The sequence below is a fragment of the Aquarana catesbeiana genome, linkage group LG13 (assembly GCF_042186555.1).
Source record: "Aquarana catesbeiana isolate 2022-GZ linkage group LG13, ASM4218655v1, whole genome shotgun sequence".
Classification (NCBI taxonomy): Eukaryota; Metazoa; Chordata; class Amphibia; order Anura; family Ranidae; genus Aquarana; species Aquarana catesbeiana.
In genome coordinates, this window is record NC_133336.1 from 215,915,943 (window position 1) to 215,934,474 (window position 18,532).

Genomic DNA, 18,532 nt, shown 5'->3' on the forward strand with positions numbered 1-18,532 from the left:
AGGAAGTGAGTGTCACCATAATTAGGGGTTCCCCATTGGGGAGATTTCACTTCCTGTCCCATAGCCGAAACAGGAAGTGACGTGTCACCAGAACTAGTGTCCCCATTGAGGAGATTTCACTTCCTGTCCCATAGCCGAAACAGGAAGTGAGTGTCACCAGAACTAGTGTCCCCATTGAGGAGATTTCACTTCCTGTCCCACAGCCAAAACAGGAAGTGCGTGTCACCAGAATGAGTGTCCCCACTGGGGAGATTTCACTTCCTGTCCCATAGCCAAAACAGGAAGTGAGTGTCACCAGAACGAGTGTCCCCATTGAGGAGATTTCACTTCCTGTCCCATAGCCAAAACAGGAAGTAAGTGTCACCAGAACTAGTGTCCCCATTGGGGAGCTTTAACTTCCTGTCTCATAGCCAAAACAGGAAATGAGTGTCACCAGAACTAGTGTCTCCATATTCCTGTTCTGGCGACAACCCAAAATATGGGATTTACTTTCACTTTCGGTGATAAAAGGACAAATGGAGATGGGGAATATCCCTCACACAGACAGCAATAAAGACCCACCAGGGGGTCTAATCCCTCTCCACTCTATCCAATGCTAAATGTTTTGCCTTTAGTTATACTTTTATACAGATTGGGAGTGATGCCGTCACTGGCTGCATGTTTGTGCCAGGGTAACAATTCAGAATCACCCCGGAGGTCGAGAAGACGGCTGTGTATTCCTCCCATCCATCCCGGTGGGGGGGTCTTTGAGGAAGGCGGGGGAGGGGCAGCCCCTTTGTCTGCATTGTTGATCCTCCTGATGATCCCAGGGTGGGGGAGGGAAGTCATTGTTCCACATTGGTGATATTGGCACTATGTTCAGTGTGAAGGCATCGCCTTGCACCATGAACAGGGGGTCACCCCATCGACCACCTCTCTGCCATGGGGGGGGGGGGCTATTTGCTGACCGCAGTCAAACACAGCGGATGGTCACCAGATCAGGCCGGAGCTCATTGGTCAGTGAGCCACTAAAGCATCTTGCATTCTCAAAGGATGACCATGACCCAGCCACCATGACTGCACCCCCATTAAGAATCATGGAGGAGCGTACTGCTCCCCGACATTTCCATTGGATGAATTCTGACAGTGGTTGGGATCTTCACTATTCCACCCCCCCTTGATGTGGTGGGCCATAGCCAGCCAACCAACCTGAGCTAAAGTCCCACAACCTGAACCCCTTCAACCCATCAGCTATGGAAGAGGGAGCCAGCTAGGAGTCCCTGAAAGGAGGACACTGCACTGGGGCCACCCACAGACCCAGTGGGGCCCCAGTACGAGAGTAGCGCCTGCACCCCCCTTATCGGTACCCATGTGCATGGACACCCTCACACCAGCCAATCACAGGAGGAGAACCGATTGGCCAGAATGGTCCTCCAGCAGATCCCTATTGATCCACCATGCTCCACTCTGGGGACTGAATGACACAAGAAAACTCCTCTCCTCCTCCGATCCTGGGGTCAACCTCACCCCCTTCCCCCACACAGTACAATGGGCAGAAAATAACTCCCAATAATCTCATTGTGCCTGCATACATGGTGGTGTTGGGGGGGTCCTTCACCCCTTAAGGTGGCATACTTTGTATTGATTGGCTATAGGGAACATCGAATTGGAGTTGGGGGGAAGCGAGCTGTTGAAGGGTCCTCTCTGGAGGTCTACTCTGGGTACAATAAAAGTTTTTAGGGCCCCTTTATAAGGTCACATCCCATGAGAGGGGCCCCACACTACAATGGAGGTTCTGCGGGACCCACACTGCAGCCCCTATGTGACTTCCTATGGCCCGCCTCTGATGGAGTTACCTAGGGCCCTTCGTGGTTCCTGGTGCAGAGAGCTTCCCAAAGCCACTCAATATACGCAGCGCAGCAGTCCTCAGGGCCCCTAAAATACTGGCTCCTGGCATACTTTGTGTTGATTGGCTATCAGGAACCTCAAATAGCAGTTGGGGGAGGCAAGTGATTGAAGGGTCCTATCTGGAGGTCTTCACTGGGTACCGTGAGGGTTCAGGGGGCCCCTTTATAAGGACACACCCCATGAGAGGGATGTACCACAATGGGAGTTCTATGGGGCCAACACAGTGGTCCTTGGGGTGTCTTCACTTTCTGTGGCCCCATCTGATGGTGTTATCATGGTTAACGATACAGAGAGCTTCCCGGGGCCCCACAATATACTCAGCGTAGTGTGGCGGGTCCCCGAGGGCCCCTAACACAGGGGTCACACAATGACTCCAACACAGGAGTATCTTCAAATGTCTTCACAAGGGTCCCCTGAGTGATATTATTCCAGAGCTGCTCGTTGGGCCCCTCAAACGCTTCAATCAGGGTCTACATATAGGATGAGATGCTCAGGGGAACTCCCAACATACTAGCCCCTGTCATAGTTTGTGCTGATTGGCCATCTGGAACCTCAAATTGGAGCCAGGGGGAGGTGAGCCATTGAAGGGTCCTCTCTGGAGGTCTTCTCTGGGTACAAAGAGGGTTGTGGGGGCCCCTTTATAAGGTTACATCTCATGAGGATGACCCCCACACCACCATGAAGGTCCTCGGGTGTCTTCATTTCCTGTGTCCCCTCTCTGATGGGTAACCAGGGGCCCCTTGTGGTTCCCGATGCAGAGAGCTTCCCAGGGCCCTACAATATACTGAGCGCAGTAGTCCCCTGGGGCCCCAACATACTAGCCCCTAGCATACTTTGTTCTGATTGGCTACCAGAAACCTTGAATAGCACTTGGGGGAGGTGAGACGTTGAAGGGTCCTCTCTGGAGGTCTACAATGAGAGTTTGGGGGCCCCTTTTTAAGGTCACATCCCATAAGAGGGGCCCTGTACTACAATGGAGGTTCCGTGAGGCCCACACAGCAGTCCCTGGGTGTCTTCACTTTCCGTGGTCCCTCTCTGATGGCATTATCTGGGGCCCTTTTCGTTTCCCGATGCAGAGAGCTTCCCAGGGCCCCTCATTATAGGGGGCTGGTCCCTAACATACTGGACCCTGACATACTTTGTATTGGTTGGCTTTTTGGGACCCTTGAATTGCAGTTGGGTGAGCCATTGAAAAGGTCCTCTATGGGTACAATGAGGGGTTCTGGGGGCCCCCTTATAAGGTTACATCCCATGAGGGTGGCCCTACAGGACAATGGAGGTTCCAGGGGTCACCCTGCCACAAGAAGAGCCATTAATAAAGGAGGAAGAGCCCAGACACTAATGTAAGCCTGGGGAGGTCCTGGGGAGGTCATCCTCATCCCCTCCACCCACACAGTACAATGGAATGACCCCCAATAATCTCAGTAAATTATTTCGCCAATGTGGGCGGAGTCTGGCGAGCTGTGGGTCAGCAATTATTCCCATTCATTGGCCCTGGAATTCACGAAGATCGGCGCTGCGCAACTGCTGCAAAAGCGAAAACTCCGCCCACACAAGAAGCAAAAACTCATCAAACCATTGGAATCATTTATTAGTGTAAATTAATAACAGACACGTGTTTTGGGGGCGGGACCAACCTGCCAACGCACTACAAGTCCCAGCAGGCACACGGAATGAGTACCGGTCCACCTGGAACAGAGACTTCACTTTGGGGTGGACTGGCCCTTTAAGGAATGGATCAGCACCTGTAATATATTTATGATGGAGGCCCCCCCCACGGCTCCGCCTCTTATCCGTACACTGCGATCAATACAGGAGATACAGGAACTCCTCCTCCCACTTGGCTCCTCCCAAGCAGCCCGACAGATAATTATTATAAATCAGTCCGATTTGGAGCGACGATCAGAGACGCGTACGCCGATGATGCTCCGCCTACAAGCGATGTCGCTTCCATGGGCGGGGTCACAGTACAACGTCCGGTCACACCTCTGCGGTCAGCTTGCTGCGGATGAACGCCGTCAGTTGGCGGAGCTGCTCCTCCAGGGCGCTCTGGTCCCCGTCGTTGGAGATGATCCAATCAAACGTCACGCCGGTGTCCAGACCGCACTCTGACTCCGCCTCGTCCACCTCTGCGAGGGAAGACAGGAATAGAAAAGAGGAAATGGAGAGGAATCTACGAAATATATCTATATATATCTGTACATCTGACAGCCGCCAATCATTGCAGAACGATCGGGTTACACCGAGAGCCCTAATCATTTCCCATAGACAGGGTCCCTCTAGTGAAGGGGTGTGGTGTAAAGGGGGACTCTGACAGGAACCCTATTGTAAGGGGGACCCTGATGTGGAGATCTGATGAGGACCCTGATGTGGGGGGGACTCCGATGAGGATTATTGATGTAGGGGGAAAAACGACTCTGATGGAGACCCTAATGTAAGGGGTGACCCTCATAAGGGGGAGAGATCTGATGGGGACCCTGATGTAAGGGGGGACTCTGATGAGGGCTATTGATGTAAGGGGTGGGGGGGCAACGACTCTGATGGAGACCCTAATGTAAGGGGTGACCCTCATGAAGGGGGGACTCAGATGGAGACCATAATGTAAGGAGTGACTTTTAAGTGGGGGGGTGGGACACTGATGGGGGGATCTGATGGGGACTCCCGATGTGGGGTGGGAAGATATAATGGGGAACCTGATCTGGGGGGAGGGACGTTTGGGAGATCCGCTGGGGACCCTGATGTAAGGGGGGGGGACTCTGATGGAGACCCTTATTTACGGGGTGACCCTCATGGGGGGGGGGGATCTGATGGGGACCCCGATGTAAGGGGTGACCCTTATGTGTGTGTGTGGGGGGGGGGGAACGACTCCGATGGGGGGGGATCTGATGGGAACACCGATGGGGGGGGTATGATGAGGAACCTGATTGGGGGGGGTTTGGGAGATCCGCTAGGAACCATGATGTAAAGGGGGGGGTTATAAGGACTACTGATGTGGGGGGGGGGACTCTGATGGAGACCCTAATACAAGGGGGATCCTGATGTAAGGGGGGGGGACTCTTGACAGGGACTACTGATGTAGATGGGGGGGGGGGGACACTGATGGGGATCCTGATGTAAGGGAGGGACTCTGATGAGGACTATTGATGTAGGAGGGGGGGACTCTGATGGAGACCCTACTGTAAGTGGTGACCCTCATGTAAGGGGGGGAGGCATTGATGGGGACCCTGATGTAAGGGGGGGGACTCTTGATGTAGGGGGGGGGGGACTCTGATGGAGACCCTAATGTAAAGTGTGACTCTGAAGGGGATTCTGATATGGGGGGGACTCTGATGTGTGGGGATCCCCAATATAATATAAGGGGTGACCCTGATGTGGGAGGGGATCTGCTGGGACACTAATGTAAGGGGTCACGCTCTGATGGGGACCCTGATGTAAAAGTGACTGTGAAGGAGACCCTAATGGATGAGGTGACCCTCATGTGAAGGGGGGGGGGGGGGCGACAAATCTGATGAGGACTATTGATGTGGGAGGGGGGGACGGGACTCTGATGGAGACCCTGATGTAAGAGGTGACCATTAAGTGGGGGGGGGGGGGGACCCTGATGTGTGAAGGGTGTGTTTAGATTTCATGGGGACCCTAATATAATATAAGGGGTAACCCTGATGTGGGGGGGGGGGAGATCCGCTGGGGGCACTGATGTAAGGGGGGTGGGACTCTGATGGAGACACTAATGTAAGGGGTGACTCTCGTGTGGGGGGCTCTGATGGGGACCCGATGTGGGGGAGACTCTGATGGCAGCTGTGATGTGGACCCCGGTGGGGGGAATTGATGATGATGATGGGGTGGTTGTTGGGGTCCCCTTGTATCTCCTCACCGGGGGTGTACTCCCATCCTCTGGCCCTCCGGGTCTCCGGTGACGCCTCCACTCGCACGGTCTGGGTGATGGCGCCGTACGATGACAGGAACCAATCCACGTCTGACCTCCGCCGCGCATCACTGACGATCTGATTGGAGAGAAGGAAGTGTCAGCAGATTCAGTGGGAGGGCAGTGTGGCCCCTGGTGGGTGGAGCCTATGAAGACTTGTGGGGAGGATTACTGAGAAATCGGATTGAGTGCCATGGTTACGGCTCGCCCTGTGGGCGGGGAGTTCGTACCCACACAGGCTGGGTCACGCCCTCCACGATGAGGCGGCAGAAGAAGCCGGGGTCGGAGTTCCTCTTCTCCTCCCCCCAGCGGATCATGGCGGCTCGGTACGTCTCTTTGTACTCGCTGGCGTCCAGCAGACGTTGAAAGTCCAAACCGCGTTCCTGAGGAGGAAAGGAGAGCGATATATAAAGGGGGCGGAGTACAAGACAGGGCCCCTAATACAGAGCAACATATAAAGGGGGCGGAGTACAAGGCGGGGCCCTAATACAGAGCAACATATAGAGGGGGCGGAGTAAAAGGCAGGGCCCCTAATACAGAGCGATATATAGAGGGGGTGGAGTACAAGGCAGGGCCACTAATACAGAGCGACATATAAAGGGGCGGAGCACAAGGCAGGGCCCCTAATACACAGCGACATATAGAGGGGGCGGAGTACAAGGCAGGGCCACTAATACAGAGCGACATATAGAGGGGGCGGAGCACAAGGCGGGGCCCCTAACACACAGCGACATATAGAGGGGGCGGAGTACAAGGCGGGGCCCCTAATACAGAGCGACATATAGAGGGGGCGGAGCACAAGGCGGGGCCCTAATACAGAGCGACATATAAAGGGGGCGGAGCACAAGGCAGGGCCCCTAACACACAGCGACATATAGAGGGGGCGGAGTACAAGGCGGGGCCCCTAATACAGAGCGACATATAGAGGGGGCGGAGCACAAGGCGGGGCCCCTAATACAGAGCGACATATAGAGGGGGCGGAGCACAAGGCGGGGCCCTAATACAGAGCGACATATAAAGGGGGCGGAGCACAAGGCGGGGCCCTAATACAGAGGAACATATAGAGGGGGCGGAGCACAAGGCAGGGCCCTAATACAGAGCGACATATATAGGGGGCGGAGTACAAGGCGGGGCCCTAATACAGAGCGACATAGAGAGGGGTTGGACTACAAGGCGGGGCCCCTAATACAGAGCGACATATAGAGGGGGCGGGGCCCTAATACAGAGCAACATATAGAGGGGGAGCAGAACAAGGCGGGGCCATAATATAGGGGGACATATAGGGGGCGGAGTACAAGGCAGGGCCATAATATAGGGGGACATATAGAGGTGGCGCAGCACAAGGCGGGGCCATAATATAGGGGGACATATAGAGGGGGTGGAATAAAAGACGGGACCCTAATATAGGGGGACATATAGAGGGGGCAGAGTACAAGGCGGGACCCTAATATAGGGGGACATATAGAGGGGGCAGAGTACAAGGCGTGGCCCTAATATAGGGGGACATATAGAGGGGGCGGAGTACAAGGCAGGGCCCTAATATAGGGGGACATATAGAGGGGCGGAGTACAAGGCGGGGCCCTAATATAGGGGGACATATAGAGGGGCGGAGTGCAAGGCGGGGCCCTAATATAGGGGGACATATAGAGGGGCGGAGTACAAGGCGGGGCCCTAATATAGGGGGACATATAGAGGGGGCGGAGTACAAGGCAGGGCCCTAATATAGGGGGACATATAGAGGGGCGGAGTACAAGGCGGGGCCCTAATATAGGGGGACATATAGAGGGGCGGAGTACAAGGCGGGGCCCTAATATAGGGGGACATATAGAGGGGTGCAGTACAAGGCGGGCCTAATATAGGGGGACATATAGAGGGGCGAAGTACAAGGCGGGCCCTAACATAGGGGGACATATAGAGGGGGTGGAGTACAAGGCGGGGCCCTAATATAGGGGGACATATAGAGGGGCGGAGTACAAGGCGGGCCTAATTTAGGGGGACATATAGAGGGGCGGAGTACAAGGCGGGCCCTAATATAGGGGGACATATAGAGGGGGTGGAGTACAAGGCGGGGCCCTAATATAGGGGGACATATAGAGGGGCGGAGTACAAGGCGGGCCTAATATAGGGGGACATATAGAGGGGGCGGAGTACAAGGCGGGGCCCTAATATAGGGGGACATATAGAGGGGGAGGAGTACAAGGCTGGGCCTAATATAGGGGGACATATAGAGGGGGCGGAGTACAAGGCGGGGCCCTAATATAGGGGGACATATAGAGGGGGAGGAGTACAAGGCTGGGCCTAATATAGGGGGACATATAGAGGGGGCGGAGTACAAGGGGGGCCTAATATAGGGGGACATATAGAGGGGGAGGAGTACAAGGGGGGCCTAATATAGGGGGACATATAGAGGGGCGGAGTACAAAGTGGGCCCTAATAAAGGGGGACATATAAAGGGGCGGAGTACAAGGCGGGCCTAATATAGGGGGACATATAGAGGGGGCGGAGTACAATGCGGGACCCTAATATAGGGGGACATATAGAGGGGGCGGAGTACAAGGCGGGACCCTAATATAGGGGGACATATAGAGGGGGCGGAGTACAAGGCGGGGCCCTAATATAGGGGGACATATAGAGGGGCGGAGTACAAGGCGGGGCCCTAATATAGGGGGACATATAGAGGGGGTGGAGTACAAGGGGGGCCTAATATAGGGGGACATATAGAGGGGCGGAGTACAAAGCGGGGCCTAATATAGGGGGACATATAGAGGGGCAGAGTACAAGGCAGGCCCTAATATAGGGGGACATATAGAGGGGGTGGAGTACAAGGCGGGGCCCTAATATAGGGGGACATATAGAGGGACGGAGTACAAGGCGGGCCCTAATATAGGGGGACATATAGAGGGGGAGGAGTACAAGGGGGGCCTAATATAGGGGGACATATAGAGGGGCGGAGTACAAAGCGGGGCCTAATATAGGGGGACATATAGAGGGGGAGGAGTACAAGGCTGGGCCTAATATAGGGGGACATATAGAGGGGGCAGAGTACAAGGGGGGCCTAATATAGGGGGACATATAGAGGGGGAGGAGTACAAGGCGGGACCCTAATATAGGGGGACATATAGAGGGGGCGGAGAACAAGGCGGGACCCTAATATAGGGGGACATATAGAGGGGCGGAGTACAAGGCGGGCCCTAATATAGGGGGACATATAGAGGGGGAGGAGTACAAGGGGGGCCTAATATAGGGGGACATATAGAGGGGCGGAGTACAAAGTGGGGCCTAATATAGGGGGACATATAGAGGGGGCGGAGTACAAGGGGGGCCTAATATAGGGGGACATATAGAGGGGGAGGAGTACAAGACGGGACCCTAATATAGGGGGACATATAGAGGGGGCGGAGTACAAGGCGTGGACCTAATATAGGGGGACATATAGAGGGGGCGGACCACAAGGGGGGCCTAATATAGGGGGACATATAGAGGGGGAGGAGTACAAGGCGGGACCCTAATATAGGGGGACATATAGAGGGGCGGAGAACAAGGCGGGACCCTAATATAGGGGGACATATAGAGGGGGCGGAGTATAAGGCGTGGCCCTAATATAGGGGGACATATAGAGGGGGCGGAGTACAAGGCGGGGCCCTAATATAGGGGGACATATAGAGGGGCGGAGTACAAGGCGGGGCCCTAATATAGGGGGACATATAGAGGGGCGGAGTACAAGGCGGGGCCCTAATATAGGGGGACATATAGAGGGGTGCAGTACAAGGCGGGCCTAATATAGGGGGACATATAGAGGGGCGGAGTACAAGGCGGGCCCTAATATAGGGGGACATATAGAGGGGGAGGAGTACAAGGGGGGCCTAATATAGGGGGACATATAGAGGGGCGGAGTACAAAGTGGGGCCTAATATAGGGGGACATATAGAGGGGGCGGAGTACAAGGGGGGCCTAATATAGGGGGACATATAGAGGGGGAGGAGTACAAGACGGGACCCTAATATAGGGGGACATATAGAGGGGGCGGAGTACAAGGCGTGGACCTAATATAGGGGGACATATAGAGGGGGCAGAGTACAAGGCGGGGCCCTAATAAAGGGGGACATATAGAGGGGCGGAGTACAAGGCGGGGCCCTAATATAGGGGGACATATAGAGGGGCGGAGTACAAGGCGGGGGCCCTAATATAGGGGGACATATAGAGGGGTGCAGTACAAGGCGGGCCTAATATAGGGGGACATATAGAGGGGCGAAGTACAAGGCGGGCCCTAATATAGGGGGACATATAGAGGGGCGAAGTACAAGGCGGGCCCTAATATAGGGGGACATATAGAGGGGCGGAGTACAAGGCGGGCCCTAATATAGGGGGACATATAGAGGGGGAGGAGTACAAGGCGGGTCTAATATAGGGGGACATATAGAGGGGGTGGAGTACAAGGCAGGGCCCTAATATAGGGGGACATATAGAGGGGCGGAATACAGGGCGGGCCCTAATATAGGGGGACATATAGAGGGGGAGGAGTACAAGGGGGGCCTAATATAGGGGGACATATAGAGGGGCGGAGTACAAAGCGGGCCCTAATATAGGGGGACATATAGAGGGGGCAGAGTACAAGGCTGGGCCTAATATAGGGGGACATATAGAGGGGGCGGAGTACAAGGCGGGACCCTAATATAGGGGGACATATAGAGGGGGCGGAGTACAAGGCGGGGCCCTAATATAGGGGGACATATAGAGGGGCGGAGTACAAGGCGGGGCCCTAATATAGGGGGACATATAGAGGGGGCGGGGTACAAGGGGGGCCTAATATAGGGGGACATATAGAGGGGGAGGAGTACAAGGGGGGCCTAATATAGGGGAACATATAGAGGGGCGGAGTACAAAGCGGGCCCTAATATAGGGGGACATATAAAGGGGCGGAGTACAAGGCGGGCCTAATATAGGGGGACATATAGAGGGGGCGGAGTACAAGGCGGGACCCTAATATATGGGGGCATATAGAGGGGCAGAGTACAAGGCGGGGCCCTAATATAGGGGGACATATAGAGGGGGTGGAGTACAAGGCGGGTCCTAATATAGGGGGACATATAGAGGGGGAGGAGTACAAGGCGGGGCCCTAATATAGGGGGACATATAGAGGGGCGGAGTACAAGGCGGGGCCCTAATATAGGGGGACATATAGAGGGGCAGAGTACAAGGCGGGGCCCTAATATAGGGGGACATATAGAGGGGGTGGAGTACAAGGCGGGTCCTAATATAGGGGGACATATAGAGGGGGAGGAGTACAAGGCGGGGCCCTAATATAGGGGGACATATAGAGGGGGCGGAGTACAAGGCGGGGCCCTAATATAGGGGGACATATAGAGGGACGGAGTACAAGGCGGGCCCTAACATAGGGGGACATATAGAGGGGCGGAGTACAAGGCAGGCCTAATATAGGGGGACATATAGAGGGGGCGGAGTACAAGGCGGGACCCTAATATAGGGGGACATATAGAGGGGGAGGAGTACAAGGCGGGACCCTAATATAGGGGGACATATAGAGGGGGCGGAGTACAAGGCGGGGCCCTAATATAGGGGGACATATAGAGGGGCGGAGTACAAGGGGACATCCCGACACTCACCTGAGCAAACTGCTTCTTTAGGGGCCCTGAGAGACGCAGGATGGCGCACGTGTCACCGCTGAGGCTGGAAGAATAGAGAGCGGGGGAGGGGTTAGAGACATGATATGGGAGGAGTCAGACACAGGGGAGGGGTCAGAAACATAATGAGGGAGGGGCCAGAGACATAAAGGGGGAGGGGCCAGAGACATAATGGGGGAGGGGTCAGACATAAGGGGGGGCGAGAAATCATGGGGGAGGGGTCAGACAAATCATAGGGAGGAGCCAGAGACATCATGGGGGAATAGTCACAGAAAAAATGGGGAGGGGCCAGAGACATAATGGGGAGGGGTCAGAGACATAATGGGGAAGGGTCAGAGATATAATGGGGAGGGGTCAGAGACATAATAGGGAGGGGTCAGAGACATAATGGGGAGGGGTCAGACATAATGGGGGGGCAGAGACATAATGGGGAGGGGTCAGAGACATAATGGGGGAGGGGTCAGACATAAGGGGGGCGAGACATCATGGGGGAGGGGTCAGAGACATCATGGGGGAGTAGTTAGAAAAAAAATGGGGAGGGGTCAGAGACATAATAGGGAGGGGTCAGAGACATAATGGGGAGGGTCCAGAGACATAATGGGGGAGGGGTCAGACATAATGGGGAGGGGCCAAAGGCATAATAGGGAGGGGTCAGAGACATAATGGGGAGGGGTCAGACATAATGGGGAGGGGTCAGAGACATAATGGGGTGGGGCCAGAGACATAATGGGGTGGGGCCAGAGACATAATGGGGAGGGGTCAGACATAACGGGGCGGCAAGACATCATGGGGGAGGGGTCAGACAAATAATGGGGGAGTAGTCAGAGAAAAAATGGGGAGGGGCCAGAGACATAATGGGGAGGGGTCAGAGACATAATGGGGAGGGGTCAGAGACATAATGGGGAGGGGTCAGACATAATGGGGAGGGGTCAGACATAATGGGGAGGGATCAGACATAATGGGGAGGGATCAGACATAATGGGGAGGGGCCAGAGACATAATGGAGAGGGATCAGACATAATGGGGAGGGGCCAGAGACATAATGGGGAGGGGTCAGACATAATGGGGAGGGGCCAGAGACATAATGGAGAGGGATCAGACATAATGGGGAGGGGCCAGAGACATAATGGAGAGGGATCAGACATAATGGGGAGGGGCCAGAGACATAATGGGGAGGGGTCAGACATAATGGGGAGGGGCCAGAGACATAATGGAGAGGGATCAGACATAATGGGGAGGGGCCAGAGACATAATGGGGAGGGGTCAGACATAATGGGGAGGGGCCAGAGACATAATGGAGAGGGATCAGACATAATGGGGAGGGGCCAGAGACATAATGGAGAGGGATCAGACATAATGGGGAGGGGCCAGAGACATAATGGGGAGGGATCAGACATAATGGGGAGGGGTCAGACATAAGTGGGGAAGGAGCCATAACGGAGGAAGCAAAAGAGGGAGGGGTCAGCGAGAGGGGGCGGGGTCAGGCACGATAAGAAGTGTAGGAGTTAGAGACATTGTGGGAGGGGTCAGGGACATTGTGGGAGGGGTCAGGGACACGTGTCCTGATATCGGTCACCTCTCCTGTAGTCGGTCGGTGATGAAATCTTTCCCGGATTTCCTCTTTCCGCTGAACACCAAAACCAACCGGGGAGCCGCCATCTCCTCCACACCGGGGCCCCGCCCACCACAGCGCTCATGCCACCAGGCCCCGCCCCCATCGCCTGACGCCATTCGTCCGACCACGCCCCTGACATTACACACGGCTTGCATGCTCCGCCCCCTCGTCTGTCCGTCTGCCCCGCCCCTTCTCCTCAGTGTCACACCAAGTGCCGCCCTTTCATCAACCCCGCCCCCTCCCTGATCCCAGAGCCAATCATCCCCCGAGGGCAATGCAGACCCCTCCCCCCGGGGTCACAGGTCAGGGAGGATTTGGGGTGACAACTTGTCTGTGTGTCTCCGAGAATCATTCACCCCTCCCCCTCCTCCTCATTCACCCCTCCCCCCTCCTCATTCACCCCTCCTCCTCATTCACCCCTCCCCCCTCCTCATTCATCACCGCCCCCCTCCTCCTCATTCATCACCCTTCCCCCTCCTCATTCACCCCTTCCCCCTCTTCCTCATTCACCCCCATCACCCCTCCTCTTCATTCATCACCCTTCCCCCTCCTCATTCACCCCTCCTCATTCATCACCCCTCCACCCCCTCCTCATTCACCCCTCCTCCTCATTCACCCCTCCCCCTCCTCCTCATTCTTCACCCCTTCACCCCCCCTTCTCATTCATCCCTCCTCATTCTTCACCCCTCCACCCCTCCTCCTCATTCTTCACCCCTCCACCCCCCTCCTCATTCATCACCCTTCCGCCTCCTCATTCACCTCTCCCCCCTCCTCCTCATTCACCCCTCCCCCCTCCTCATTCACCCCTCCTCCTCATTCACCCCTCCCCCCTCCTCCTCATTCACCCCTCCCCCCTCCTCATTCACCCCTCCTCCTCATTCACCCCTCCCCCCTCCTCATTCATCACCGCCCCCCTCCTCCTCATTCATCACCCTTCCCCCTCCTCATTCACCCCTTCCCCCTCTTCCTCATTCACCCCCATCACCCCTCCTCTTCATTCATCACCCTTCCCCCTCCTCATTCACCCCTCCCCCCTCCTCCTCATTCACCCCTCCCCCCTCCTCATTCATCACCGCCCCCCTCCTCCTCATTCATCACCCTTCCCCCTCCTCATTCACCCCTTCCTCCTCTTCCTCATTCACCCCCATCACCCCTCCTCTTCATTCATCACCCTTCCCCCTCCTCATTCACTCCTCCTCATTCATCACCCCTCCACCCCCTCCTCATTCACCCCTCCTCCTCATTCACCCCTCCCCCTCCTCCTCATTCTTCACCCCTTCACCCCCCCTTCTCATTCATCCCTCCTCATTCTTCACCCCTCCACCCCTCCTCCTCATTCTTCACCCCTCCACCCCCCTCCTCATTCATCACCCTTCCGCCTCCTCATTCACCTCTCCCCCCTCCTCCTCATTCTTCACCCCTCCACCCCCCCTCCTCATTCATCACCCTTCGCCCTCCTCATTCACCCCTTCCCCTTCCTCCTCATTCACCCCTTCCCCCTCCTCTTCATTCATCACCCCTCCACCTCCCTCCTCATTCACCCCTCCTCCTCATTCACCCCTCCCCCTCCTCATTCACCCCTCCTCCTCATTCTCCACCCCCCCTCCTCATTCACCCTTCCCCCCTCCTCCTCATTCTTCACCCCTCCACCCCCCTCCTCATTCACCCCTCCCCCCTCCTCATTCTTCACCCCTCCACTCCCCTTTCTCATTCATCACCCTTTCACTTCCTCATTCACCCCTTCCCCCTCCTCCTCATTCAGCCCCCATCACCCCTCCTCCTCATTCATCACCCTTCCACCTCCCCATTCACCCCTCCCCCCTCCTCTTCATTCTTCACCCCTCCACCCCCCCTCCTCATTCACCCCCCCTCCTCCTCATTCATCACCTCCCAACTTTTTGAGATGGGACCAAGGGACACCTATCAGCAAAAGTGTACAGGCATAAGACACACCCCCTTTAAAAGAGAATTGTACAAAAATAATTATTAGTTAAACCCACAAATTCTTTTTTTTACCACAAGTATTTCTTTATATCCCTTTATATCCCTTTATATTTCTTTATATCATTTTATATCCCTTTATATTTCTTTATATCCCTTTATATTCCTTTATATCCTTTATACCCCTTTATATTCCTTTATATTCCTTTATATCCTTTATATCCCTTTATATTTCTTTATATTCATTTATATTCCTTTATATCCCTTTATATTCCTTTATATTCCTTTATATCCTTTATATTTCTTTATATTCCTTTATATTCCTTTATATCCCTTTATATTCCTTTATATCCTTTATACCCCTTTATATTCCTTTATATTCCTTTATATCCTTTATATCCCTTTATATTTCTTTATATTCATTTATATTCCTTTATATTCCTTTATATCCTTTATATCCCTTTATATTTCTTTATATTCCTTTATATCCCTTTATATCCCTTTATATCACTTTATATCCTTTTATATTCCTTTATATCCCTTTATATCCCTTTATATTCATTTATATTCCTTTATATTCCTTTATATTCATTTATATTCCTTTATATCCTTTTATATTCCTTTATATCCCTTTATATTTCTTTATATCATTTTATATCCCTTTATATTTCTTTATATCCTTTATACCCCTTTATATTCCTTTATATTCCTTTATATCCTTTATACCCCTTTATATTCCTTTATATTCCTTTATATCCTTTATATTCATTTATATTCCTTTATATCCTTTTATATTCCTTTATATCCCTTTATATTTCTTTATATTCCTTTATATTCCTTTATATTCCTTTATATCCCTTTATATTCCTTTATATTCCTTTATATCCCTTTATATTCATTTATATTCATTTATATCCCTTTATATTCATTTATATTCCTTTATATTCATTTATATCCCTTTATATTCATTTATATTCATTTATATTCCTTTATATTCATTTATATTCATTTATATTCCTTTCTATCCCTTTATATCCCTTTATATCCCTTTATATTCCTTTCTATTCCTTTCTATCCCTTTATATTCCTTTATATCCCTTTATATCCCTTTATATTCCTTTATATCCCTTTGTATTCCTTTCTATCCCTTTATATCCCTTTATATTCCTTTATATTCCTTTATATTCCTTTATATCCCTTTATATTCCTTTATATCCCTTTATATTCATTTATATTCCTTTATATTCCTTTATATCCCTTTATATGCCTTTCTATTCCTTTATATCCCTTTCTATTCCTTTATATCCCTTTATATTCCTTTATATCCTTTTATATTCCTTTATATTTCTTTATATTCCTTTATATTCCTTTATATTCCTTTATATCCCTTTATATTCATTTATATTCCTTTATATTCCTTTCTATTCCTTTATATTCCTTTATATCCCTTTATATTCCTTTATATTCCTTTATATCCCTTTATATTCCTTTATATCCCTTTATATCCTTTTATATTCCTTTATATCCCTTTATATTCATTTATATTCCTTTATATCCCTTTATATTCATTTATATTCCTTTATATTCCTTTATATTCATTTATATACCTTTATATTCATTTATATCCCTTTATATTCCTTTATATCCCTTTATATCCCTTTATATTCCTTTCTATTCCTTTATATCCCTTTATATCCCTTTATATTCCTTTATATCCCTTTATATTCCTTTATATCCCTTTATATTCCATTATATCCCTTTGTATTCCTTTCTATCCCTTTCTATTCCTTTCTATTCCTTTCTATCCCTTTCTATTCCTTTATATTCCTTTCTATCCCTTTATATGCCTTTCTATTCCTTTATATCCCTTTCTATTCCTTTATATCCCTTTATATTCATTTATATTCCTTTCTATCCCTTTATATCCCTTTATATCCCTTTATATTCCTTTATATCCCTTTATATTCCTTTCTATCCATTTATATTCCTTTATATCCCTTTATATCCCTTTATATTCCTTTATATTAATTTATATCCCTTTATATCCCTTTATATCGGCATTTGGAATTTACAAATGTAGCAATTTAGAAATCAGATGAAAAGTTTGGCTCCGGGAAACACTTTTTGAAAGATAAAAAGTACATTTTATATACAACTATATGGATCAGACCAACATGAGGGACAAATGAGGAGGACAGAGGGACAGAGGGATATTGCTCCAAATCAGGGACAGTTTGGGACTATGATCACCTCCCCTCCTCCACATTCACCCCCCCCATCAACTCTTCCCCCGCCACCCCTCCTCCTCATTCATCACCTCCCCCATCACCTGCCCCTCCCTCTCCTCCTCATTCACCCCATCAACTCCTCCCCCGCCACCCCCTCCTCCTCATTCATCACCTCCCCCATCACCTGCCCCTCCCTCTCCTCCTCATTCACCCCATCAACTCCTCCCCCGCCACCCCCTCCTCCTCATTCATCACCTCCCCCATCACCTGCCCCTCCTCATTTATCACCCTCCCTCTCCTCCTCATTCACCCCATCAACTCCTCCCCCGCCACCCCCTCCTCTTCATTCATCACCTCCCCCCATCACCTGCCCGTCCTCCTCCTCATTTATCACCCTCCCTCTCCTCCTCATTCACCCCCTCATCAACTTCTCCCCCGTCACCTTTTCCTCATTCATCACCCTCCTTCTCCATCACCTCCTCCTTCTCATTCATCACCTCCCCCTCCTCCTCATTCATCACACTCCACCTCCTCCTCATTCATCACCCTCCCCCTCCATCACCTCCTCCTCCTCATTCATCACCTCCTCCTCATTCATCACCCTCCCCCTCCTTCATCACCTCCCCCATCACCTCCTCCTCATTCATCACCCTCCCCCCTCCTTCATCACCTCCCCATCACCTCCTCCTCCTCATTCATCCCCTCCCCTCAGCAGACCAAGCTGCCTATCGTGCCATCCTGTCTCCTCCCCAACGCGTCTTGTATACAGAGATGACGTATCTTCTTCAGGGGGAGATCGGAGATTTGTCTGCGGAGGAGGATCACCCTGTCACCCTGTGTTAGCACCCCTGAGGGGGGATTTGTTTTGCTTAAATAAAGTTTTATAAACTTTATTGCATTATGAAGATTTTTAATTTCCATCTAGTGGAGGGTCACCCTGAGGAGTCCAGGATTCCGGCAAAGAGCCCAGAGATGGTTCACATGTGTTCACTGACTGAGCTTAATCGCCAAATCGCACGCCCCGAGGGGAGCGTTCACCACCTGAGGGGGGCGCCTTATCACGTGTTTTCACCTGAGCGGGGACATCATCGCGTGTTTTCATCTGAGCGGTGACATCATCGCGTGTTTTCATCTGAGCGGTGACATCATCGCGCGTTTTCATCTGAGCGGTGACATCATCGCGCGTTTTCATCTGAGCGGTGACATCATCGCGTGTTTTCATCTGAGCGGTGACATCATCGCGTGTTTTCATCTGAGCGGTGACATCATCGCGTGTTTTCATCTGAGCGGTGAC

At 51.9% G+C, this 18,532-nt stretch overlaps 1 protein-coding gene across 1 annotated transcript; it reads right to left on the reverse strand.

Moving 5' to 3' along the window:
- Positions 1-3,460: 3,460 nt before the first annotated feature.
- Positions 3,461-13,223, reverse strand: PMVK (phosphomevalonate kinase). The gene is made up of 5 exons (XM_073610338.1): positions 13,031-13,223; positions 11,437-11,500; positions 6,043-6,195; positions 5,762-5,891; positions 3,461-4,016 (listed from the first exon to the last, which is right to left on the reverse strand). The coding sequence occupies exons 1-5, from the start codon at positions 13,183-13,185 to the stop codon at positions 3,868-3,870; spliced, it is 651 nt and encodes a 216-aa protein (XP_073466439.1). The 5' UTR covers positions 13,186-13,223; the 3' UTR covers positions 3,461-3,867.
- Between the last annotated feature and the right edge of the window lie 5,309 nt (positions 13,224-18,532).